We start from the raw sequence: 26,677 nt of genomic DNA on the forward strand, positions 1-26,677 counted from the left end.
ATATTTGATGATTCTTGAAGTGATGATTACAAAGGAGAGGAGTTGTATTCTCGGTTTATTGAATTTATTACTTTAATATTTCGACACTTTCAACACAACTTAATAATGATTGTGTGAATACGGATCGTCTCAATTCTGTACCTCTTTATTGTTCAGTATACGGCAATGATCGAGTCAGTTTTGCAGATACAATTTCATCACGTCTTGTCCACTCTCAAATAAAGCAACAGGAGGAACAACCAAATCGAGTAAGCTTTACCTTAAGCAGAAAGCAAATAATCTCTTCTTTCGATTCAGCCAAGTATTTTACGCTGGTTGCCAAAACCGACCGCCAACCGCCGTCGGAATACAGCGCGAATATGGTTGACAAACGTCATTTGTTGAATGTCAACGAGATTGCGGAGTTCTAACAGACCGTGGTCGGTAGAAATGTACTTGTCTCTGGTGCACCATCCAGGTTGAGTCGATGCATTTGCTTTTGCAATCAATGATATTCGCATCGTGTGAGAATGTGTCGGCGGTGGCGGCGACGGCTAAAAGGTGTGCACCAAACCTGTTTTAGTTATCGCCTAAGTTGCATTTCATGACGGAGAACGTGAATACAGATTGTTGTGTAATGACGACGGGGATTTTCGATATATCGAACAGGAATTCCTTGCATTTTGATCAACAGCGTCGTTTAACTGACTCAGATTATTGACACAATTTACATTACTCAAAGCACAAATTATAGTTGAGTTTTTCGCGCTTCAAGGCTGAAAATTAAGAGCATAGCTCTGATACTTATCTCCAGCAGAATTAATAGATGATTTTCTTGATGATAAAACTGAACGTAGTAAGAGAACAACCGACAAGATTTTCCTGTCAACTGACAAAGGTTCTATTATAATTCATCGGCGATTTAACGATTCGCTTCGACCACTCCCCTGGCTGGCGAGAAACCTTCGGCACGTGTTGCGTTGTTAGAGCGCGGTGTTAAATCAGGGACGGAACGTAGCACCCCGGGTCCAGGAACATCATCAAGCCGCTTTCCAGCTTGTGCAAACTACTGTTCTGCGTTGAACGGCAGCAGTCACATCAAAGTTCACTCCTACCTCCATCGATTAGCATACCGAGAAAAGAGAAAGAGAAACACGGACAGAAACGTCTTCGCGCGAATGTGCTTATGTATACTTGCATTAGAGCAAACAATGCACTATGTGTAGATGAAAGCCTTCGATTGAATGCTAATGGTGCGTTAATGGGTTGTTATGTGCTAACGGTTGGAATGCATGAATAGAGAATGAATTGCAAATTTAATGACCCCGAAGATGTTCCTTTGAAGAACGAACCTTGGGTTGCGATGTTAGTTCGAAGTCTATTGTAGAACTACGCGTTGTTGCACCATGTTGTACGTTATTTTAGAAAAAGTACGGAAAATCTAATTTTGGGTTATACTTATATTCACCTGTATAGCGAATTGAAATGATAATCAGCTTAATTGTCCTTTGGATCATTCATTCGTTATTGTCAGACTGACGTGCTATAAGGATCATGACCACTTATGGATCTCCGAAGCTCAAAAATATATTGAAGCAATATTAAAACCTATTTGAGCGTCAAATTTGAGCTCTCCTAACACGCTAATTGCCTAAAATGATTTCTATAAACATAACAAGCACCGATCTTGCTTGGATTATAGTTATCTTCAAGTCTCCCTCAATACCCAAGAGCGAGATCCACAGCGAAGTCAATGGTGTCCATTGGGTTTGCTGCTGAATATAGCTTTATAGGCTCGGTCTGACAGCGATCAGATGTCCATTTTTACGCCGAGGATTGGAGTCCTCTTCTGCAATTCGTCAGTATCCATCAATTCTGCATGCTCATACAAAATATTTTCACCGCATATCGCTTCGTTGTCGATCGTCTGTGTTTTGTCAACTAGATCATTATTTATAGTCCCGTTTCGTAATTACTCAATTCTGGCTTTTGTTTTCAAAAGGTCGCATAATCAACCCTTTTGCATGCATTATGAGACCTTCTGAAAACTAAAGCCAGAATTATTCTGAAACTGACCTAGGCGAGTTGCCTTACTAAGGCCACACTACTGAATCTTTTGGTCTCACTATTGCCGTCTTGGCTTTCTTCATTCAGCTGCTCACTTTGGATTTGACGCCGTTGTGTATTATTTCTGGCATAGAATGTACAAGTAAGGTTGTCACCCTGTCCATCCCTTGGGAAACTTGGGAAGCAAACGAAATTGTTCCTCGGTCATAAATGAGCGCTCAATAAGTGGTCTTTTCTTATATGCGATGTAGCCACTTAGAAAACCGACAGTTCCCAGTACCATGCATCTAACTTTCGTTCTTGTTTCGTTACCTTGGTCCTTCGCTCGCTTCGGCTCGGCTCCAGCGCTGTTGTGTGTCGCTTTCAACATGGAATACAGGCGCACACTTGATGTCAATTCTGCAAGCGTATCGCCGGTAAGAACCGTACGTAATCTGTGGAATAATGCTCAAGGCGGAGAAACTTTTTCCTCGAGGCAGAAATTCACTGCGCGCACTCGCGCACTCTACTTTTCAAGGAGGTTTATTACCCAATCTCTATTGAAGCTAGTCGTATCATAATTACAAAATCGGGATCTGGACTTTCTATGAAAAGAATGATGAAATGTGCCTTAAAGATCGTCAACGATTTTTCTCTATTATTTCTTTAACTAGCTTTCTGTTGACCTCAAGGCTTGACACTGGTCTAACAAGCCAGGTGTAGCATGTTCGAATCTCGACTGGGAGAAGCTGCAACACCAGTTGTTCTCTAGTCTTACAGTTGGCTGCGAAGTCTGTCGAATTATAAAGAAGGTCAGGTATCGAAATCGGAATGTAGCATCTAGGTTTTACTTTGCTTCCGTTTTGAGGCATAGCCTGATAAACATAATTTCTCCAATCAACATAGTTGTGGATTACCATTCCCAAATTCCTTAGGCACCCTCTACTCTCCATCAGATCTAACTCCACATGGTTTAGCCATTTTTTTAGCAGTACTCCTCGACATCTTGGGAACGTGCTGTGCCACCGTATTCGTCCAGCTTTAGCCAACATTAAAATACTGGGTTCGCGTAGAGTGAAGATTTGGTCTGTCGTTGACTGTCATTCAACGAAAGCGATCTAACAATAACTTGCTATAAATCTATTGGCAACTGGTGAGAGTCGGCGGAAGATGATTTAGGATGTAGTTTGCAGGTGGCGGTAGCTGTCCTGTATTCCAAATTTTTACAATCTACCTATAAATGAGCAGCTTTTTCGCTCCAGAGCCATTCTTCCCCGCCGATTTATTGTACCGGTATCTCTAGTCCACTAAACCACAGGTTCCGTTTGCTGCTGGGTATTTATAGACCCTTCCCCCTCATCATACATCCCTCGGTACGGGTCGAATGACTTCTTGGATTAGGGGTTTATCCATTCAGGTTTTTACCTAATAATCATGGATAACAGCTATTAAAACCATCCTACTTTTGGGGGCTTTGGACCCTCCAGTCTGGTTCTCAGTACTATCAGATTCATTCGAACATGCCTGTACAGAGATTCGCCATTTGCAGGTGGAGAGGTTACACTAAGCAGTCGCATGAATGCGTCCTTCCCTGTCCTTTGACCCTACACGGAGCGAAAAAGCTCCAGTTTGTTTCAAACAAAATGATTGTTGTTTTAAGCCTCAATAAAATATTTTTATAACAACCTGAAAATATTGTTGTTTCCAAACGAGATTCTGTTTGAATCAAGTAAATAACAGTTTTGAATTAAAAGTAAAGTATTTTCAAATTTGAAGTTGACATTGATGTAACAATAAATATTTTCATTTCAATCATACATTTCAGTTTGAAACCAAACGAAATTTTTGTTTGTGCGTAAAACAACCATAAATATGGTTGAAACTACATTTTTATTCTCCGTGTAGTTTCTATCGGTTATCCGATTTCTTATCCCGAATGGTAGGGATAGGAGATGCTGGATAAGAGGCAGAAGACCTCCGTGGGATCTATTTTATAGCTGTATGTATAAAATAGACTGCGAGTTCAGGAAAAAAAGGTATGGTACTACAAAAAAGTGTATCCCCGTAACAGTACTATACTAAGTATAAAACACGATTTATAGTACGGAAACGAACGTTTATTTCAGGAATTCTTTTGTTGTTTGAATTAGATTCATGAAATCAATTCAGAATTTTTCGTACAGGTAAGCCAGACGTACAGACAGAGCATTGTATTTTAAAATACGCTTTATAAAAGCCCTTGATGAAAATAGTATAATACCGACATGGCACCTATCGGAAAATAACAAAATCTTCTTTCCCCGAAAAAAGCTAACATGATCGGAAATCGGAGTACAAATATACAACTATATTTTCTCTTACATGCAATCTGCGCAGCCCGCTTTCGTCGATAACGATGCTAGAAAATAAACGTGCAGCAATTGTGTTGTGGTGCAAATTGTGCTACGAATGAGTTCTTGTACTAAATATGAACCATTCATAATAAGAGCATTTGCGGTAGAAAATAAACCTGCGTAGGTTTTTAAATGGCATAAATTTTTTTTCTATCAGCTACGAATGTAGTTTTACGAATATTATTTCTAAAAAAAATACGAAACTGATGCTGCTACTTCTTTGGTAGTCAAGTTAACGTTCATTTGGTTACCAACGGGGTAGTAACCATATATAGCCACCATAAATACAAAAGATATACAGTAGTATTCCGATTATATCCGATCTCAAATTTACTGCAAAGGAATAAGTACACAAAATTTGAATAAAATCGGAGCAACTTTGAATTTCGATATGTCTTTTTTCATAATATTGCTGAGTTGACATGCATTAAGGATTAAGGTTAATGGTTGATATGAATAAAATTAGCCCTATGCGTAAAATTACGCTAAAATAATACATAATTGAAGAAAATGATCAATATTAACAATATTTTTTGTTCATTTAAATTATTTTGGTGCAATTTATTTTTCCCCAAATTTGTCTACTTTCCAAATATATCTTCCAAAAATTTTAGGTTGGGTAGATAAAATCGGTAAACCACTGTAGTCTAGCAAAATTGTAGACGACACTAAATTGCTCTACAAATGCCTCATACATAACCTTTTAAAATTCTGCTTGATTGCGTCGGTACAATCAAATCAATAAAAATTGAGTCAAATTGATCGTGCAATGCCTTTAAGATCAGTTGTTCTAATTTTATTTGGTTGTCTTTATTTATACGAAATTCCTATGTTCGACTAAGTACAGGTTTTTGCTTTTGGGATTTTACAATTTTTATCTAAATTTCAAACAACTTTCAATGGAATGTATTTTTAAAAGGCGCAATTATGCGCAATCAATTTCGGCAACTTCTTTTAGAGTTAGAAAGGCCGATAGTTAGTTTTGTTTAAAAAAAGTCAAAACATAGATATTGTATTTTGATCAACTGTTCCTTCACCAATGGAACACTTTTTCCTCTCACCTGACGCCCAAAATCCCAATAAAACCAGTTTCCTAAAGTCGGTCGTCAACCTGCTGTTACCGGCTCGCGAACCATCCTTCAGAAGGTCAGCCACCAGTCAGTGCAGTCAGTGGTGGCATCGCTTCGTTTCACAAGCGGCGCGGCGGGTACCTTCCTACGCACCATTTCGCGTACTCGAGTAGTATTGGTCTTCCCTGCTTCTTGTTTCCACTTTCCACATCCTCTGACAATTTTGCTGAGCATTGGAAGAAACAGGAGGACGACAAGACCCAATTGACTTACTTACTAAAAATAAAAAATCCAACCTGGCACCACGCGGACACGAACCATTTGTGACAGCTCCCAATTTCTCCCGCTGGGCGAATAAACCGGCTATCTATTCCGTTCCACAGTGGTTCAAAAGGGCGAAAAGTGGAACTTTTTTCCTAACCTCTTTTGCTTGAATTTTAGCATTTTTTTTTTTTTTTTTTTTAATTTTTAATTTTATTTTCGCTAGTGAAGGAAAGCCCGTTGGAGTGAAACTCCTTTTAAGCCTCCTCTCCGACAGGCACAAAACCTTCAATCTTTTCAAATTGAATACAGTGGTGTGCACTTTCCAGTGAGCGACATGCTCTTTTAAGGAAGTGCTTAACTACTTAATATCTAGTTCGTGAGGTTATTGACTTCATTTTAATTACAATTTTTGTTTGAATTAACCAATGATCTTCCAAACTATTTACGGGTAGCAGATGGTGGTTTGGTAGGTGGTGGGTGGTGGGTGGTGGCAGTAGATGTCGATGGGCGGCGGCGGCTAGTGGAGGAAGATAAGAGCAGAATAGAGATACAGTTTTAGTAGCGAGTGAATTAATGCAGAAACTGTTGAATTCTCATCTTGAACAAGTTCTTCACAGATGTTTTGAATTCGTTCAGAGTTGAGCAACTTTTACACGTTGACGGCAACTGGTTGAAAAGTTTACTTCCAATGAAGGTAAACTTCTTGCGACCATACTCTGTTCTGGGGCGAGGGAGTATGAAATTCCCAGCTTGTCGAGAAGCGCGGTTTTGTTGGTGTCTAATTAATGTTGAGTTGTGATGATACTGGGGATCATTTACAGTTTTCCACATTTTGACCAATATTTGGAGTTCGTAGAGGGCCCTTATCGGTAGGACCGAATCGTTCACATTGGAGTATAGCATGTTGGTAGGATACAGAAATGGCTTTTTAAAAACAATTCTCAGGCACCTGTTTTGTAGTACTTGTAGTTCTCGCAAGTTCGCTTTGCTCGCAGAACCCCAATTCGCAACAAGGTACTGAATTCGAGAATGCACTAGGGAGAAGTACATCATCTTAAGACAAGTTAGCGGCAAGAACGGTGAGACTCTTCGCAATATTCCGCATAATGAACTCAGCTTTTTCTTTAATGAGCTAATATGCGCAGTCCAGCTCATTGTAGCATCGATTGTCATTCCCAGATAACAATATACGTTAACCTTTTCAAGTGTTACACCTTGGACTGAGACAGGCACAAGGTCTGGTAACTGCTTCCGCATGGAGTGTATCAGCATGTATTTGGTCTTACTGAGATTGAGAGACAATTTGTTTTCATTGAAGAATTCCATAAGCAGCGTAACGTCCTCCTGGATTTGTCTTACAATCCTTCTGCAGTCGAGCGCTTGGTAAAATACAGAAGTATCGTCAGCGAACAATCGGACCTTCCCGTGCAACTTCAACTTGCATAGGTCATTGATAAACAGTAAAAAGAACACAGGACCTAAATTGCTGCCTTGTGGTACCCCAATCGATATAGGATGCTGAGGACTGGAGCAATTTCCAATAGACACATATTGAGTACGGTTGGTCAGGTAACTTTCCAGTAGCATCTTGGTCGTTCCCCTTATTCCATAGGATTCAAGCTTTTGCACCAGTAACATGTGATCAACAGTGTCGAATGCTTTTTTCAGATCGATAAATAAAACTCCACCAAAGCTAGCGTTGTCGAGTGAATCATAAATATCCTCTACCAAGTCACTTGAAGCTGCGAGCGTATTCGAGCCTTTCCTAAACCCATACTGATGGTTGTAGATCAAGTTGAAGCGGGAAGTATACTCAACCAACCTAGCTACAATGAGCTTTTCAACAATTTTGTCGATTATAGACAACGTTGAGATTGGTCGATAGTTGTTGAGTTCCTTCGTGTCTCCTGATTTGAAAACAGGAACTACGCGGGCTATCTTTAAACAGTCAGGATACTGCCCAGTTTGTATGATTTCATTAAAAATATCCGTTAATAGCCATGCGAAAAACTCGTGATGGGTTTTAATAAAGTTCGCTGTTATTTTATCTGCTCCAGCAGATTTTTTGGAGTCTAAATTGTTAATAAGCAGCAGTATCTCATTGATGGAGGCTGGTCTTAGGAACATAGATGATGAAGACGACGGCATAGTTCCAAAACGGTGGATGTTGCGATTACTCGTGATGGAAGAAGCCAGATCAGTACCAATTTTACAGAAATATTCATTAAAAGCCGTGCAAATCTGCAGTGAATCCGTGGTGATATTTCCATTTACCCGAATTGCAGTCACTTGGTTTCTTGTATCAGATTTTCCAATAGTTTGCTTTATTATTTTCCAAGCATTAGCTTGATTGTTCCCGCTAAGCATCCTCAGGTAGTATTCTCGTTTACAACGCGCTTTTTTCGCTTGCAGCATCTTCGACACATGGGACAGCAGCTCGGCTGCACGTATATTGTTCGGATCAGTTCGCACTTTTTTCAGGTGGTTGTCTTTAATGCGTATGAGCCTCCACAAATCAAGCGTCATCCACGGACAGTGTCCTTTGATTCTCACCTGTACCGTAACCGTCCTTGTGCAGTCTCTAACGTGAGCATTATAACGACCAATCACATATTCCAACTTCTCATTAGCAGTCATTGTCAGCGGTAAGTTCAACATCGATTGATGGAAAAGTTCATTCAATCGGTTATGGTCTATGATTTGTTTTGTCAAAAGCTTTTCCGCGGTCTGGCAGATCATATCAAATGACGAGAATATTAAATAATGATCGCTCAGATCGGTGCCAATAGTATCATTGATAACTGAATCAGCTAAATAATCGGAACATACAACATGATCGAGTACATTACCACTCGCAGGCCTCGTGGTAATTGTATTAGTAACTAACAAATTATACGACGCCAACAGTCGTGTGTATTCACATACAATATTGTTGGAGTTAATATTAACTGGAATGTTGGTATCCCCTACAATTATACATCTATGTCCGCTCCGAACTACTGAGATCATATTATCAAGCTCATGAAGAAATCTTCTAACATCAAATCCAGGTGGTCTATAGACAGCATGCAAATCAATCGGTTTACCATAGGTTTTAAATTGGCAGTGAATATGATGGAATCCATCGACAGTTCTGTTCACACATACGCTCCCATTCAGCTCATCTCGAACAAAAACAGCTAGCCCCCCGTGAGAGTCGCTTCTGCACGAAAACGTCCCATTATATCCGTCTATCTTGTATAATTGAGTCCGATCATCCTTTATCCAGGTCTCACAGAGCACAATAACATCCACACGCTCATTGCACCTTTCCAACAACTCTTTAATGGAATCAAATTTTGATAAATCATTTATGCCTCGAATGTTTAGTTGCAGCAGTTTAAAATTCAAACGAGAGAGAGATGTGTTTTTATTTAATATCCAATCTTCATAACAATTATAAAATCTATTACTACACATATTTTGTTTTTATTAAATTTAGTTTCTTACTGCCGACGCTTCGGAGCGGGTTCCTGAATAGAAATCGAGTGTGAGGTAGAGTTGGCATTAAGTTGCCTTTTTAGGGTACATCTCTCCAGCTCTTCTAGGTCCTTACGGCTGCGAATAATTTCAGTCCTCGAGTTATCAGTGCGCTTAACTAAAATTGCACCATTCCGTCCCGGCCAGATGTATTTACATTCCAACAATGTTTGCGCCTCTTTTACTTCACTAAGCAATTTCATGCCAAATGCTGTTAATTCGTCCCGCAGAGTAATTTTCTTTCCTGGGCGCGGAATAGAAGAGTCAATATCCGTGGACAAAAGTAAACCACGGCTCCTCTTTTTTGCGAATAAATCCTCTTTATAGCATATGTCACTGAAGCAAACTTTGATCGGGGGAGCTCTCGCATCGGTTGGGTTAAAATTCTTCGGCAACAAACGTTTGGCTTCCACGATCGCTCCATTAGGCAACTGACATCCAACAACAGCAGCAGCATTGTATACCGTTTGTATAGGGTCTTCATTATTTTTCATGGGCATACCTATTATTATGGCATTTTTTGACACAGCGGCTCGGTTAAGCTGATCCAACTCTCGTTCAAGACCGTCGACCCGGTCATCCATCGCATGTTGCTTAGTAGCGAGTGATTCGACGTTTGTTTTTAATGTATTGTGGTCGATTTTCAGAGATTTTACCTCTGATAGTAGCGTATCTAATTTATCGGAGAGAAAACTTTGAAACTTCTCCATCTCACTAACCGTTTGTTGCACGGCGCGCATTTCAGCCCGTGACTCACGTACCTCCGCCAGAACAGCTTGGATCTGCGTTAATACTTGGGATTCAACCGCAGTAGTGTTCGTTGTTCGCTGGTAAAGTTCATGACATTCCGTGGAGCAATAATAAGGTTCACTGCGAAGTTTACGCACCGCATTACCAATTACATTCTTACACCCGAAGTGTGCACATTTATGACAATAAACACATTCAATCACTCTCTTGGCTTCCTTTTCCTCTTTTTTGCAAATAACGCAAATAATTGCATCCTCGGACATCGCTGACCCTTGAGGTTTTCTGTGACACTCCACTGAAATCGCACTCAATATTGACAACAAAACGAATTGATGATCAGCCGTAGCAGCAACAAACCGGTATACGATGCACAGTATTAAATGACAGGAATATATTGTGAAATATTTCAAGCGATGCACTTTGATGACAATGATAAATATGACAAAGACTGCATTTTTGAGAAAAATGATGGCAGATATAATATAGCTCAAACAGACCAATTTTGTTACTTGATTTTATATGCTCTTTACTGCATGCATTTTCGAGATAACACCACACCGAATTATAAACGCTTTCACCTCGAATTTGATGTATTTTGATTAGAAGATGGTCAATTAAATCCGCCGAAATAGTTGAAACTCCATTATAGATGATTTGTTGCTTAGATAACCTCACAGTGCTGCCAGATCTTTTTTGAATCATTTAAAGTCTTCAGCACTTTTGTTGGTATGATTACCCTCCGTATTATAAAAGTGTCAAAAGTTAGTCATCGTTTACTATAATAAAATTTAAAAAACCTGATTTAATCCACCTAGTGGTGAAAGGAACCTTTGTTATACGGTTTTACTTGCTATTTGAGATAGAAATCGACACGTTTGGTTTACATGAAATTTTTGGAAATTGAATAAGTTTACAAAATTTGTACCAAATAGAAGCACTTATAAATTTTGATAGTTGCTTGTCTCTTGAAATTGCTGAGTAAGTTGTTACTAATGAGGGTAAGTGCAAGTAGAAGTAAGTTGTAAGATGAAATATTATTCTTTAACATATACATTGCGTAGTAAAGGTCTAGTTTATAGATGTTTGAACTCTGCAAAATCTCCTGCCATTCTATTTTATTCACAGCAATAAAGTTTTCTTGAATAAATTTCATCAATTTTTATTAACCTTCGGTTGCCCACGCTGTTGTATTTTACGCAACATGTGTAGGTTTTTGAATGCCATACTGTTATAAAGTTACAAATCGTATATTACGTATACACTAACGTATATTCTTCAATAAACTTGTTATGAGCAAAATGTTAGAATTATTCAATGCATTAATACTTTAAATTGTTAGGAAGATAGATTAGCATAAACCGACGTCACAGAAACGAAGCATGTAGCATGTGAGGTGTACCGCAATTGGCCCCAAGTAGAATTTCTCTCGTTTCTTCATATGGAAAAATGGTGTCTGTATGCAGCAAAACTACCAGCAAATGTAAAATGTTTAAAATGTATGTCTGTTGGTAGTCGAGTAATTTGGGGTCAAAATCAGGGTATTTTTTATAATCAAAGTTCTACAGTTCCTAAACAAGCAAACATAAAGGTATACTATGTTCAGCAAAGTTGTGTATTTTTATTATTTATACAACTTTGTAATGCATGAACAAGTCATACAACAATTACAAAAAGAGCTAAAATAGAAAAACTGATTTTACAAATCAATACAATACAATACAATAAATAAGATTTTTCTTTCTTCGCTGAAGAGATAGAAGGTCACTGTCTTCAGCAAAATTTCTTGTAATAATATGCTCTAAAACTTTGCAGAACACATCAATGTGTTATATTGAAACTGAAGGAAAATAATTTTTTTATTTCACTTTTAGGGGGATTAATCAAAATTCAAATTCTACCAGACGATAGAGCTTTCAATTTCAAGAAACTCTTCCAAAGGTTCGATAAACTTAAAACCAAGTTTTCCTAGTCAAAACTCTAGTGCGCACGTTTTCTTTGGTTTTGGGCTATTGTGCGCGCGAGTAACTGTGTTATAAAAGTTGGCGCGAGTGTTCGAGGGTTAATATCTTTTGACTGGTAAAACCAATTCTTATGAAATTTTGCATATATATTCGTAGTGTGAAAACCTCTCGTTTGATATTAAAATAATTGAAATTAGGTTATTTTTCTTGGTTAAAATCATTATAAATTATTGTTAATTTTGGTGTGGTGTATTGAATTACTCGTAACTTTCAAATTAAACATCCAATCAAAAAACCATTCAATAGTGATCTATCCGGCTTTATTACCTGCCAAATGAAATTAATAGCACGTAAATCGGTTGGGCCATCTCTGAGAAACAGGCGATCATTTGAACCTTGTCAAAACTGGTTTTTTAAACATAACTTTTAAACCACTTGTTTGTTTTCAATAAAAATTGGCGTGAAGTTTAGCAATAGTAAGAGCTTTTATTTGGTACTAAGATCGATGAAATCGGTTATGTGGTTCCGGAGAAAATCGTGTCACGTAATTTTCACATTTTTGCTTATAACTTTTAAACTAAAAGTCAGACCACGAAACCATTTAATAGTGATATACTAGGTAAAAATACCTTTCAAATAAAAGTTATAGCAGACGAATCGGTTCAGCCATCTCCGAGAAATAGGCGATTGAAAATTAAAGCGCACACACATACACACATACACACACACACACAGACATTGCTCATTCGTCGAACCTGATCGATTGGTATATGTGACACGGCCCTCCGGGCCTCAGATCAACTTCGTGTTTTTCGACCAATTCCTAAACCTTTGTTATATTGTATAACAAAGGTAAAAAAAATAACATTTTTGTTTCAGAAATATAGACATAGTTTCTTCCGCAAAATTGTAAAAAATGTACAAACAAGCAACTTTGCTGAGAAAATAAAATTTCTATGTCTACCCTAGTGTAGAACTATAGAGCATTTTCATTGAAAGTTCTTTAAAAATTAGCTATTCATATTTTGGTTTCGTTAGTTACATTTTACAAGAATACATTGTTCTAGGCAATTGTTGAAGCACTCAAAACACACATTTTTGCATAAGACCGTAAATCTCTTGGACCTTTACTTGCTTTACTTTACTGAACGCAGTTAAGTAAAGTGCGTTAACGCAGTTAACGCATATTTAAACTATACTTTTCCATGGCTTTACGATTCTATGGGGTAAAATGGAGCAAGTGGATTTATGAAATCACTGCTTCACCTTAAAGCTCAGGTCGAGTATTACCTTACTTGAGTACTACTACTTGATAAGTGCGCTAGGAAAAAAGTTCCACTTTTCGCCCTTTTAGACCACTGTGCATTCGTAGAGAAACACACCGTAGGAACAAGAAAAATACCCAAAATGTTGGTCATTTTGTGGTAGTGTGTGCTAGCATGCAAAAGTTCATTAGCCAGCATGTTCTGCAACATTTTCAGTATTATTTCACTAAATAGTTGGAATAGTAGTTAGTGTGACGGTATGTCTAATTTAACACTTTACAGTTCGAAATAGAATTTAAATTCCCAAGTTGAAAATTACCGGGAAACTTCTACTACTAGCTGTAAGAACCGGTAAAGTTTCTATAATTTCATAAAATAACGGAATAGCACACTTCTACGGCACACTTCTTATGTTTTTTGCTCTTCATCGGCACGGGTGCTTTGTTGTGTCCACTCGCCGAAATCAAACGAAAAAAAAGACATAAAAACATACGATGCGGCGATACAAGGCTCCCCGGAGCAGGGCCGTTGGGTAGCTCTCCATTTCCTTCTCACCCGTATATCAGATTAACACTCGAAATTGAAAAAGCTTGTCCAGTCTCTTGCGTTGTTCGCTAGTTTCTTCGGTTTTGTAGGTGCCTGTACGGGTTTTAGAAGTAGGTGCCACGCTTTCTTGGGCACCACATCACACCACCGCACCGTGGGGAAATCGATTGCAATCAAAGAATCAGCGCCTAGCCATAGCGTATGGCGCGCGAAGGTGTAACTTTTGGAACGCGCCGGCATCGAGAATGCATTTCCATTCCGAACGGTAATGCTAATTGATCGTTTTCAACGTACAGCTATTGCTTGATTTTAGTAGGTATCGGGAACGCAGTCGGTTTTGGTGAAATTCTAGTGTCTTTGATTTGAAATGTAAATATATATTATTGCCACTCCATAAAAAAAATGATTGGTTGACTTCGTGAATAAGACAGTTAACGGTAAAATTCAATCACTCGTCATAAATTCTGTTTTTACGTAAAAATTTGTGTTATGATGGTTTTCGTAAGTACCACAAACAACTAAATTCGTCTTGAAAAAAATGTATGTAGGAAATTTGAACGATGAAAATCACGAAAAAAATATTGAATAATATGCAGTGCAGTAATCTCATACATACGTTTCTGGAAAACCAGCTATCGATCGCTTTATAGGTGAATTGGGATTAAAGTGCTTTGAAACAGCTTAGGCAATGCATTAAACTGTTAAAAACGTTTGAGAAGCAAAAAACAGTGCAAATTCTACCACCATTGCTGCCTTCAATACAAACATCAATCAATCGAATCCGATCGATCAGTATAGTCCGTCGCGTCCGAATTGTCGGCTTCGCCTGGTTACATAATATAGTCAACCGGGCGCTACTGGTAAGACCACACCAGGGGTCACAACATTCGCGGGAGGTCGTTACACAAAGCCGCAAAACTATTTACGCCAACTCGGCAACTGGCTGGGAATGCTGTTGCCTGTTTTGTGGTTGCCCATAATGTGGATTTACCATCTTGGCGCCTGGCCTATCTTGGATTGGTGGTCCGTCCAGTTCGGTTTGGATCTTACTTTGGGTTGTACGCTCAAGTCACCGTGTGAGTCATGGCTGTTGCGTACAGAGTGGCTGGTAGTTATTTCGGCATTAAAAATATCAACTTAATATATTTGAATTGTCGATTGTAAGATGTAGAATTTTCTCTAAATTCCTCAAATTTCTTATGATTTCTCTAGTAAAATATTATCACAATGGTAAAATGGAATTTAATACCTTTTTTCTCCTATGTTGTATAACTTAGTACCACCACCATCTATTGGATCTATTGTGGTATGTCTTCTTTTATGTTATGCCTTGTCGTATCAGTAAGCTATTAAAGTTTGATTACCTACCCTTACTACGGTATGCATTTATCCCAATTAGGCCGCAACTATTTCTTATGAGTTTTTTTGAGTCTATGATTTCAAAGCATTTAGTGCTGCCTGATTCTCAGAGTAAATATAGGTATTAACATTTTCGTAGCGTCATTTTATGTAGAGTAGATTGATACACTGAGGGTCTCCCAGGCGTCTCTAACAAGCCAGTCGTCTTATGTTCGAATCTCGACCGGGAGAGACTGTAAAAAATAAGTTCGTAATACAGCAATTGTCCTGTACTCTTTCAGCTGGCTGCGAAGTATGTCGTATAAAAACAGACGGTCATGTTTTGAAATCGTAGAATCTCCTTACTCATATTATTGTCGGCAGGGTCTACCTCGAGTTCATCTGAAGCCTCTTCTTACGATATATATGGTTTTTGATGCTTTGATTTGCGGCCCAATCCTCGTAGCCTCTGTTTTAAATCAGGCGAAGATTGCCTCCGCCGTTCCAACGACTCTAGTAATAATGTCGAGGTCGTCTGCGAAGGATAGCGAAGAACTTTAGAATGCTTCGGAAACACACATGTAGCGTATCATTCTCTCCAGCATAGCTTTTATCAGTCGCGTCAATTTGTCTGGAAAACCGTTCCTGCGCTTGACTGTATCATATACCGCCCTGAAATTCACGAATGATACGTTATGCTCCCGAAATTTCCGGAGTATGATGGATTACGGGCTCTCATAAAGGCGGCCTTGTGTTGCACTATAACGGGTGGAAACTCAAATTATGGAATTTTTTTCTCAAGCTATCAAAAAAAGACAGCTCTTATCCATCGGCACGGGTCGCGTCACACCTTGGGGGTTTATCTATTCAAGTCTTTACGTAATAGCCATGGATAACAGCTATAAAAACTATCCTCCTGTTTTCCTTTATTGAAGATTACGTCTGCTTGAAAATCGGTGGGCCACTTTCCTAATGAGATTCTCTGCTGCCGTGTCCGTAGACAGCGAAGCCTGTGAAGGCTTTTTTAACCATCTGTAAAAAAGTAGACCTAACCTAACCTAACAAACCAGTCGTCGTATGTTCGATTCTCGGCTAGGCGGTGCTGCTAGATAGAGTCAGTAGGATTGTAGCACTAGCACCGTAACTGTCATGTACTCTAATACCCGGCTGTGAAGTCAGTCGATAAAGAAGGGCCCACTTTTAGAAAGGACGTTTAAGCCCAAGGATTTTTAAAAAAGTAGATGGTTCCAAATGGAAGATCGAGCCCTCCATTATTCCACAATGAGCGATCTGTTTCAATCACCGCATGTGAAACGTCCATATTGGGCTTTGCTTCCATGCAGTCAGAGTCTGAAGTTATTAAGGGTGTCAGATTAAATTTCCGAAGTATGCGAAGATGACCGACTTGGTCACTCTCGAGTATAGTTTTACTCCTTTGCAACCGTAGTGCGCCGAGCTCTGCTTTCTTCTTCACATGAAGATGTAAAGGCAGTAAGCATAGGATTGCCTCCATGGCTGCAGTAGGTGTTGTACGCATGGCACTGGTAACAGAAAGTTAGGCCTGTTGTTTAGTTTGACGTATATGACAAAAAGGCTAGTTGAGGCTTTCCCTAGGTTTTACCAAACAGTGAGCTGCATGCCCAGATAGCCGAAGTTGCTTTCTTAACAGCATAATCTAGGTGGGCAGCTTAGTTCAGTTTTTTTATCGAGAATTATTCCAAGGTGTTTGACTTCATTACTGAAGCTCAACCTAACACCATTCAGTATAGAGGGAGTAATAGTATATTTTCTTTGTCTAGTGAATGGTGTAACGACTGTTTTGGTGGAGTTTACATTAAACCCCTCTTGTATGCACCATAACATGGTGGTGTTCAGAGCTCCTTGCAAGCGACTTGACAGCACTGCGTCAAAGTTTCCTCTGACGATAAGTATAACGCCGACGACCGTAAGCAATGGTCTCATAATCAAGCTGTGATAGCTTGTGAAGGAGTGTGTCGGTCACTATAGTGACCAGAGCAAGAGGGAGAGAACTCCTCCCTATTGGCATCCTTTGATCACCGAAAGCGTCACCGACGTATCTCCCAATGATTAAGAAGCGTTGAAATCAGACTTATCGGTTTGAAAGCCTTGAGCATTATTTTGTCATTCTTTCCAGGGTCAGCTATGAACACCACCTTTACTTTCCGCCAATTCTCCGGGATAAAAAGACTAATGAGTTATAGCATCGTACCTTTATTTTGTAAAAAAAAATATGAGTAGAATACCATCCGGACCTGGAGGTTTCATTGGTTCAAAAGGCGTTATAACGGAAGGAGACGCAACGGAGGTGACCCTGGAAGTGCTCACAAACGATAATAGCGTGTCGACTTCCGATCTCGAAGAGATCCGGCGAGAAATCGGCCAGCTGAAGAATAATAGAACCGCCGAAAAGGATCGACTCCCGGCAGAACTCAACAAAAATGACCAAGAACCGCTAGCAACGGTACTTCACTGAATAATTTTAAGGATTTGGAAGGAGGAGAAACTACCGGAGGAGTGGATGGAAAGTGTTGTCTGTTCCATCTGCAAAAAGGGCGATCGACTAGATTACTGTAATTACCGCGGCATTACGCTGGTTAACGCCGTCTATGCTCTCCCAGATTTTGTTGCGTTGTCTATCCCCAACACGGGTCAAATTTTTACTTCGAAACAAATTTTTACTCTTAGGCAAATCCTCCAGAAATGTCAGGAGTACAATGTGCCTCCGAGGAGCCTCCTCCGAGCAAGGTTACCGAGTCTGCCTTGACAAGCGAGTGGTCGTGGTTCCGAATCTTATTGGAATCAGGCCATTCGATGTTAAGTGACTTTAACATAGGTTTATTCTCAGGCCCCTCAACATCCTACTGCAATCTGCATTTACTAACAATGAAAGCCTCTTGCCAGGGCAAGTTATAAGAGTGGTACTTGCTTTTGAGGTGCGAATGAAGCCTCTTGTCCAAGGACAAATTGTAACTAGTTTCCGCACTTCCTGGCTCTAGAGCTAGATTGGTTGAAAAGTAGTAAGAAGCGTAGAGGGAAAAAGGGGTGAAAACACACCGACACTTTAAGCACGGATAATAAGCAGTTCGCTCACTCTATAGCGATACTGCAATAACAACGAAGTGTGGAACAGCACCTGGATAAGATCACAATAGATCAAAATGCTGGTCGTAGTGATAATATCCACATAAAAAAAATGTGCCGACGCATCATAATTGCCTGGATTTCAGGGCAGCATACGATACAGTTGAACGTGAACAGCTATGGCAGATAATGTATGAGTACGGTTTTCCGGATAAACTGACGCGGCTGATCAAAGCTACCCTAGTGCGAGTGATTTGCTACGTGCGCGTTTCGGGGGTGCTCTCGAGTTCTTTGATATCACGCAGAGGGTTGCGGCAAGGGGATGGACTGCCGTGTATGTTATTCAATATCGCCATTGACAGTGTGATCCGCGAACGGGCATCGAAATGAGTAGAACGGTCTTCAGCAAGAGTAGCCAACTCCTAGCATTCGTAGACGATCTCGACATAATCACTAAAAACCTAGGGGCGGCGGAGGCAATCCACGCCAGACTAAACACGGAGGCTAGGAAGATTGGGTTGCAAATCAATGCATCGAAAACCAAATATATGATAGGAAGAGGCTCCAGAGAAAGCAGCGTTTACCTCTCACGGACAGTGACTTTTCATGGCGATGAACTGGAAGTGGTTGATTAGTTCTTATATTTGGGATCTCTGGTTACTGCTGACAGTAATATGAATGAGTAAATTCAACGACGCATTCAAGTTAAAAGTCGAGCCTACTTTTCCTTCCGCAAGACGCTTCGATCAAGGAGCATACGCCACCTCACAAAGCTGACGATGTTCAAAACGCTAATCAAACCGGTAGTCCTCTATGGACTTGAGACACTTTGCTTACGGAAGACATACGTGCACTTTCCGTATTTGAACGAAAGGTGTTGTGAACTGTTTTTGGCGGAGTACAAAAAGATAACGAAGCGTGGCGTAGACGTATGAACCACAAGTTGCAAAAACTACTTGGAAAGATTTCCATCGTACACATGGTGAAAGTTGAGAGACTATGGTGGGCCAGCCACGTCACAAGGATGCCGGACGACTGTGCAGTGAAATCAGTTCTCTTCAAGAACCCCACCGGCACAAGGAATAAAGGGGCCCAACGTACTAGATGGCTGGACCAGGTTGAAACCGACTCGCGTGTGTTGAGACGTGCAACGAATTGGTGACGACTAGCCCAGGACCGAGTGCAATAGAGAGGAATTCTGGATACGGCAAGAGTCACCCGGCTCTCGGTTGGTAAAAGTAAGTGCCCATTTGATCGAAGCCTCCGTAAACATTCGGCGGGCAAGCAGAATCGAGTCATTTAGCACATTATGTAACGACTCATTCCGCTGCTGCTCGCCTATGTCTTGTCCATTGGACACTGTCGAACCAAGGAAGCGACAGGTAACAGATGTCCGACCCGCACTTAACACCGGATTGAGCCTCTGAAGTTGACTGCTGTCAACTAGTGGTTGCTGCGTACGCCCCTTGCGACGTTTTCGCGAGGCCTTCCTAGTCTTCGCAGGATTGGATTGTCTTCGTGGTAGCAAAAGACAGTTCCGCTCGTACCGTGCTCGACTTTGGCAGCAGAAGCTGTTGCGCCTGTGTTAATCGGACATCTGCCAACCTGTCGCATGCGTGCTTTGCCAAACATGTAATGTAACATGAAGCATTGTATGGCGATCTGGAAAACCAACTTTTGGTCAACCTGCATCAGGAGTTCAACGGTCTTACCAACCACATTGCAACGACGTATCCGCCTCGCTTGCGTTGAAAAGCCGTCGTTCTGATTCTGAAGGAATCGCAAAATTCTCTCGTCCGTGGTGCCAACCGGATCCTGAAAGTACCTAATGAAGATATGACTCTTCGGTAGGTCCTTCGTGTCGTATGCCCGTAGTTGTGCCCTTCCCACGGAATGAGAGTAGACGACTTTTACTCCAGCTATTTGACCGTTTTCTGGTCAGAGTAAGCCAGTATCAAGTAGTCGTTCTAGAATTGACAGCTCCTGAACTAACTTGGGTCTAATGTTTCAGCTATGTGATCCAGAAGAACGGCGCGGACAATCTGCTGCTGATCCGGAGTGAGCAGGAAAACGGGGTTATCAGCCGTAGTTGTGTTGAATGCTTCCACTATTTCTCTGTATGTGCACCCCGAGGGTGGTTTTGGTGTTAATGGACCCGCGCGACCTCGGTTGCGTGGAACCTTTATTGTTGATATTCGGCGACGCCGTATAAGCCAATCACTGCCTCTTGGTAACGACCAGGTGCCGCTGACCAGACTGGACAGCCGGCAGAAGGGCGAGTTGCTGCGTCTCTTCAATTGAGTAGCCCTTGCTACGATACCGTCGTCGTTGCGAGTCGCTTGACCGCATTGCCGGAGTCTCAGGTTACCCCTTGACCTCAGGTAGCATCGCCAGAACGGAAAGATTATTTGTGGAACTCTTCACAATCCTTATTGCTGAGTTCAGGAACAGGGATGAAGCCGAGAGTTCTTCTTCCAGCGACAGCCTATTGAGGTGAAAGTCCTCTTGCATGCCTACGTCCATCGCTCCGCCAGTAACGTCTGTACCGGTCGGACTACACCCTTCCGATCTACTGCCGTACGCCATGTCCACACTTTCTCTGATGTTTTGCACCAGCCTTTTCCTCATCAATGGTAGCAATGGTAGTAATCTGCTGGAAAAAACTGCTTGGAACAGAAGGAGCAATTTACTGCACAGGGTGCTCTGGTACCATGCAGGCTTAGTTCGACCTTAGAAAAGTTAATTAGACCCCCAAATATTTATCTCAAAGCATGGGTTACGTTACACCGAGGTTTGGGTTCCTCTTCCGCATTCCGCTCATAATGTATTTCCCGCGGAAGAGACTCTGCAGCTCGGGATGGATCCACCACAAATTCGCCATGGAGTCATCCGGAGCTGCACGTCGAGAGACAAATATTAACACTCCTCGTATATTCTGGCTTGTGACAGACAGCCAATTTCCCCATCAGTTCCAGTTGTTCATTCTAGGGAAGCCACACGTGGCGGTTCATTAGCAAAGGTCCGTCATTGGCGGAGTAGATTATCCAAAAGTTAGTCTGGACCAATTTCTGGAAAAATTAAGTATGTAAAGTTGCTTATTTACAAGAACTTTTTGTACATACTAAAGTTTAATTGAATTCTGTGAGGGTGCTGCCAGCACCATAGACGAATTGGTCAAGCAGAATCTGTCATTTAATTTTTTATTTTAGTTTCAGTGTTTTTGAAAGCTAAAAACACTTGGTTTCCGTGTTTACCGAAGGTATAGCACAAACACCGACGGTTGGTAATATGGAAGATCTGCTGCAAAAATGGTGGTTGTGGTGCACACAATGATTTGGTTAGGATCAGGCACTAAATATGTTATATGTACTTTGATGTGTACGTATCGTAATGTACCGCATAATGCGTGTAGTACGCAATTAAAATATCTACAGCCTCCGCTTGGGTCACCCTGTAACTTTCGTCCGCAAACAGCTGTTTAGTGATCTCCGTTTGATCATTCATCCGAGTTAAGGCATGTTGCCTTTGTTGGTCAGCTGCTGTAGCTGCAGCTGCTGCACTGCAAGTTCAATTGGCTGACTAAGTGCATATTGCATGCATGTGAATAGTAGCATAAAGGGAAAACGGTGTAACTTTCGATTCATGCGAAAAATAGGCATGGAATTCCGAAAAGCCTACACTGGTTCTTTTATGCCCTACCGATGAAGCGATCGCTTTGTATGCCCTGGGGAAGATAGGCATTCAGGGGGTATCAGTGACAGTGTTGTATGTTGTATTGTTTGCAGTGCAGCAACAATAGTTTTCACCAGCAGGAAAAGTCTCATTTCGCTCGTATAGCTGAGTTATGTTGCGAATGTACTTCCTCAATATTTCTTCTTTCTACTTTTTATGTGCTGCTTTGCGCAAGTCCCCCGGCGGATCTCCGCTGACATGGAGCGGCGGTAGCGCAGCCAATCAACAGAAGAAAACATGTTCGCTCATGTGTATGTAACAGCAACTGCTTATACGCTACAAATCGCTACAGCCTGGTAATTTAATCTTTACGTGGTTTGTTGCGGTACAGCTCTGATTTGGGATAAGAAAGTACGCTGCACGCGTCAAACGAGAGGAACCGGGTTGTTGGGAAAATTGTCTGATGGCTGATCATACAACGATCACTTTCCCTCTACTCTCAACCATCCATCGTCAACAGAACTCGCACCATTTTCTTCCACTCAGTGTTAATATTTTGGTTAAACAGTTTCTGCGCAGCAATTTCAAATGTAAGCCTTGTTGAAAAAAAAAATATTGCAAAAACGAACTGACATTAAATCGTAGCCACTATCAATAAATCATTTCTACGACACTCAATCTCTGCTTTATTACGTCTTACGTAAAAGTATTGTAGCCGAAACGGGCAATGGATACCATCTCATCAATGCAATCATGGTTAGATGGTCGAATATTATCAATTTTAGTTTTCTTCCCGCAACAATCTGCAACCTTCGTGTTCGTCCGTGATAATGAATACTGCATAGTGGCCATTTGAACGTATGAGGAGACAAAATGGTGACAGTGTGCGGCGATGTGGTAATCGACATCGTCGCCGACAGTAGGTATTGACGTCCGTGAATAATCAGCTGTTGGTCGCACACCAGCACCACGGCAAAAGTGCAGTGAAAAACCGGTCTGACAGCGACGACATGTAATGAAATACCGCACTTGGGGCTGCAACGAACGTCGCGTTACTCTATAGGAAGTGCCTTTCATTGCACCGGAAGAAGGTGACGAATTCAAGAGGCAAACGAAAAAAAAAGATACAGTGAAGTTCAATTCGATCCACCACACTCCGGGCGGGTATACGGTGGTTAATGGTGGTGTAATAGCAATTGTGTTACGATCGTCGTACGAAATCGAGCTGAAGAATGTGCGTGACTTCCTCGTTCATCGTGGCTGCGTGAGAGACAATTTCGGAACATGATGAAGAAGAAAGCCAGTGTGTTCGAGTTGCCCCCCAAGTGTCCGGCGCTGGCAGACAAAATCACCGGTATCTTCGGCTGGCGGCACACGTACCGGGTTTCGCAGAAGCAGAAAGGCATCCCGCACTGCCAGCAGCAGTATTTGCACAAAACTTACTCGCTCAATTTGCCCCGGAAAACGGTAAGAATTTTATTGCACGCGAAAACAGGTTCGTCTGAATATGACAATGATATTTTCAGGTCAACCAATTTTTCATTTGCCACTTGCAGTATTTACTCTTCCCCGAAAAAAAAAGACTCCCATATATCATTTTTCAAGATACAAGATTTTTTCTATACAATATGATGATCATAATACGGAATTTGATAATAGAACAATTCCAGGTAAAATTAGTAAAAGGTTTAACGTGACCCTTTCCGATTTGAATGAAACTTTCAACATGTCTCCAGTGAAGCAAACCATGCTTTTCCACTCGAAATCCGAATACAGTACTATGTACCATCGATCGTGTAGAATGAATTAGTTTGATTAACTTTCTGGGGAAACTATTCTCGTCCATGATTTACGATAGCTCTTTGCGGTCGATGGTATTATATGCAGCTTTAAAGTCAACGAACAAATGGTGCGTGGAAACCCGCATCTGCCGCACTGTGAAAATTTGATCCATTTATTGACCGTCCTTCGACGAAGCCGCCTTTATAAATCCTACAATGTTCGCAATTGATTATAGACGTCGGAAAATGGTTTGGGACAGCAGATTGTAGGTGGTATTGAGAACGGTAATCGCTCGACAGTTCTCAAACCCAAGTTGTCGCCTTTCTTGTAGATCGGGCAAATAAGGCCATGTTTCCAACTCTTTAGTAGCTGTTTTGTATCCTAAATTCTAACAATTAGACGGTGTAGACAAGTAACCAGCTTTTCTGGTCCCGTTTTAAAAAGCTCGGCTCTGATGCCGTCTTTCCCAGCCGATTTATTGTTCTTTGGTTGCATGATAGCCTCCTTAACTTCGCCTATCGTTGGGTCTGGCGCCTCTTCTCCGTTCATCGCACCTTCGAAGTTGCTTTTCCCGCCGCCATGGTTCTCCGCCTGGGCGCCATTCAGGTGTTCATGGAAGTGCTGCTTCCAACTTTCAGTCACCTCACGATCGTCTGTCAAAATGTCGCCATTCTTATCCCGGCACATTATGGCTCACGGCACAAAATCTTTGCCGGATCCGATCGGTTTTTGGTAGAACTTCCGCGTTATCTGAGAACGGTGCAGCCGCTCCAACTTTGCATACTCTTGCTCTTCCAGGCAGCGCTTTTTCTCCCGGAAGAATTTGGTTCGCTGCATATCCTTTTGCCTGTGTCTTTCCTCCTTCTGACGTGTGTCACTACGCACCAGGGCCGCCCGCGCTGCGTTCTCCTTAGGGTTCGTATAGAGTAAAAGTGACATCGCTCACATGTCGCTAAATCACAACAGTTCTACTGCGGGCGAAAAACGGCTGTATAACTATACAACAAGTTAACTACAGTCGCGTCGCATCGCAGGTCGTTTGCACTTTGGCGGTACCCTTTTCCATCACCCTCCCACATTGATCATCAAACCAATCATTTCGTTGATTCCGTGTCACATGCCCTCCGCTAAACTGATAATGTCTGTTTTAATGGTGTTTGACTAGTCCTCGAGAGTGCAGTTTGTTCTTTCAGCCGCGCAAGATTTAACCGAGGCTGGCGTCAGTACCGAAATTTGTTAACAACGGAGTGCTTGGGGCGCATTTTGTTCATCAGTAGTGGTAGTGGTCCGAGTCAACGTTAGCGTTTCGATAAGATCCGACGTCAATGATATCTGAGAGGTACGGACAGTCGATCAAAACGTGGTCGATCTGTGATTCTGATTAATTTGCTGACCTCCACGTGAACTCGTGTATGAGTCTATGCTAGAAGAAGATACTACATACAACCATGTTCTTGGAAGCAAAGTCGATAAGTCTTAGGCCCATTTCATTGGCCAGCGGGTGTGCACTGAACCCTCCAATCACCGGTTCGTGTCCTACTCCTGGTTGACCTGAGCATTGAAATCTCCGATGGCGATTTTAATGTCATGTTTTGGGTAGCGATCATATTCACGCTCCAACTGCGCGTATAATTCCTCCTAGTCGTCATCGGTACTTCTGAGGTGAGGGCTGTGCGCGTTGATGATGCTTATGTTGAAGAACCGGCCCTTGATTCTCAACTTGCACTTTCGAGGATTGATAAGCCACCACCCAATTGCACGCTTTCGCCAGAAAGCCCTCCCCCCCTATGTACGCTGTGAAGTCTATCGCACAAAAAACAGAAGGCCTTTCCGTCGAAATGCAGACTTTCTTTTTACCTGTTTCTTTTATTGTTCTGCGTTCTCTTGATCCATCTCTTGATTATGTTGTAATACGTTTCCACGCCATCAGTTTTCAACCACTGGATATTGAAACGTCCTCTCTTTGCACGATCCCAATACGTTCGACAGCGGGATGCTCTAGCATGATCGTCTTCGTTTGGGTATTCCCAGGTGTGTTTCCGTGTAACGTATGTGCTACACATTGCCATTTTTCCGGGTAAAACAGAATTTATCAGCCCCAAGTCGTTCTCATTGGTTGACCAATGGACACTGTCTGTCCATTTATCAGGTGGAAGACTTTTCTCAACCCAACCTGTACATTTCCGTCTTATTCGATGTTTTTGGCTTCGTGTTTTGGGTACTCGCTATAAGCACGCACAAGCTTGTCGTCTCGTCCATCGTATGACGCTTTTCTTTTGCATACTGTGCACTAAAAGACTTACCCGATTGAATAGTCGCCGCTGCAGTAGATATGAATGTTCGATCTACTGCATGGGTGTGCCCTTCATTAGCATTTAGCAAACGGACTTCCTAAACTGCTGCCTGCGACCTGCACTTCTACTCGCTGTAGATTTCGCGTAAGCAGGCCAAATCGGGCTGGTTCATAAGGGCGTTCTGACGTTCCAAGTATTAAGCTTCAAGTCGTTTAACTTTAATCGGGTATTTGTAGAGTTCGATACCGGTATCTTGTAAGAGTCGCGATAACTAAATCACGTTGCCAGGGATCCCATAGCTGCCGGAATGCAGCATTTTTACAGTACAGACGCTGATTGTGCCGCCTCTACCCTGGGGTACAAGCACTCAGTTCGTAGTTTATAGTTCTCTAGTCAACTGCCCGATATACCTTGAGGCCACCTCCTTATTTTGTTTACCAGGAAACACCAGCAAACGCAGGAAGCAAAGCCTTTGTTTCCCATTTGCTCAATGGTCGCACAATCAACCCTTTTGCATGCATTATGCGACCTTTTGAAAACTAAAGCCAGAATTTGCCTCATTTGGACGTTCCTCCATTGTCAGCTCTCCAGCCACATGTCTTGGAAGTGCGACGATAGGTGAACGGATGACAGACATACGGGCATTAGGCATAATGGACGTTAGGCATAACGGTCGATAGGCATAATGCACATTAG

The 26,677-nt window shown here is 41.5% G+C and overlaps 1 protein-coding gene across 12 annotated transcripts in view; it reads left to right on the forward strand.

Moving 5' to 3' along the window:
* LOC128732726 (partitioning defective 3 homolog) overlaps window positions 1-26,677 on the forward strand; it is a 179,060-nt gene that overhangs the window by 139,774 nt on the left and 12,609 nt on the right. For 8 of the 12 annotated variants that reach the window (XR_008411835.1, XM_053826046.1, XM_053826051.1 and 5 more), the window contains one exon: window positions 22,691-23,372. The exons of 1 other annotated variant lie outside the window; for it this stretch is intronic. Coding sequence is in view for 10 of the 11 variants with exons in the window: in XM_053826046.1 (XP_053682021.1) it covers window positions 23,190-23,372 (183 nt within the window). In the remaining variant the exon portion in view is untranslated. Of the gene's footprint in view, window positions 1-22,666; window positions 23,373-26,677 lie in introns of all 12 variants that reach the window. 3 more of the 12 variants (XM_053826047.1, XM_053826056.1, XM_053826054.1) reach the window with 2 other exon arrangements.

Source organism: Sabethes cyaneus, chromosome 1 (assembly GCF_943734655.1).
Source record: "Sabethes cyaneus chromosome 1, idSabCyanKW18_F2, whole genome shotgun sequence".
NCBI lineage: Eukaryota > Metazoa > Arthropoda > Insecta > Diptera > Culicidae > Sabethes > Sabethes cyaneus.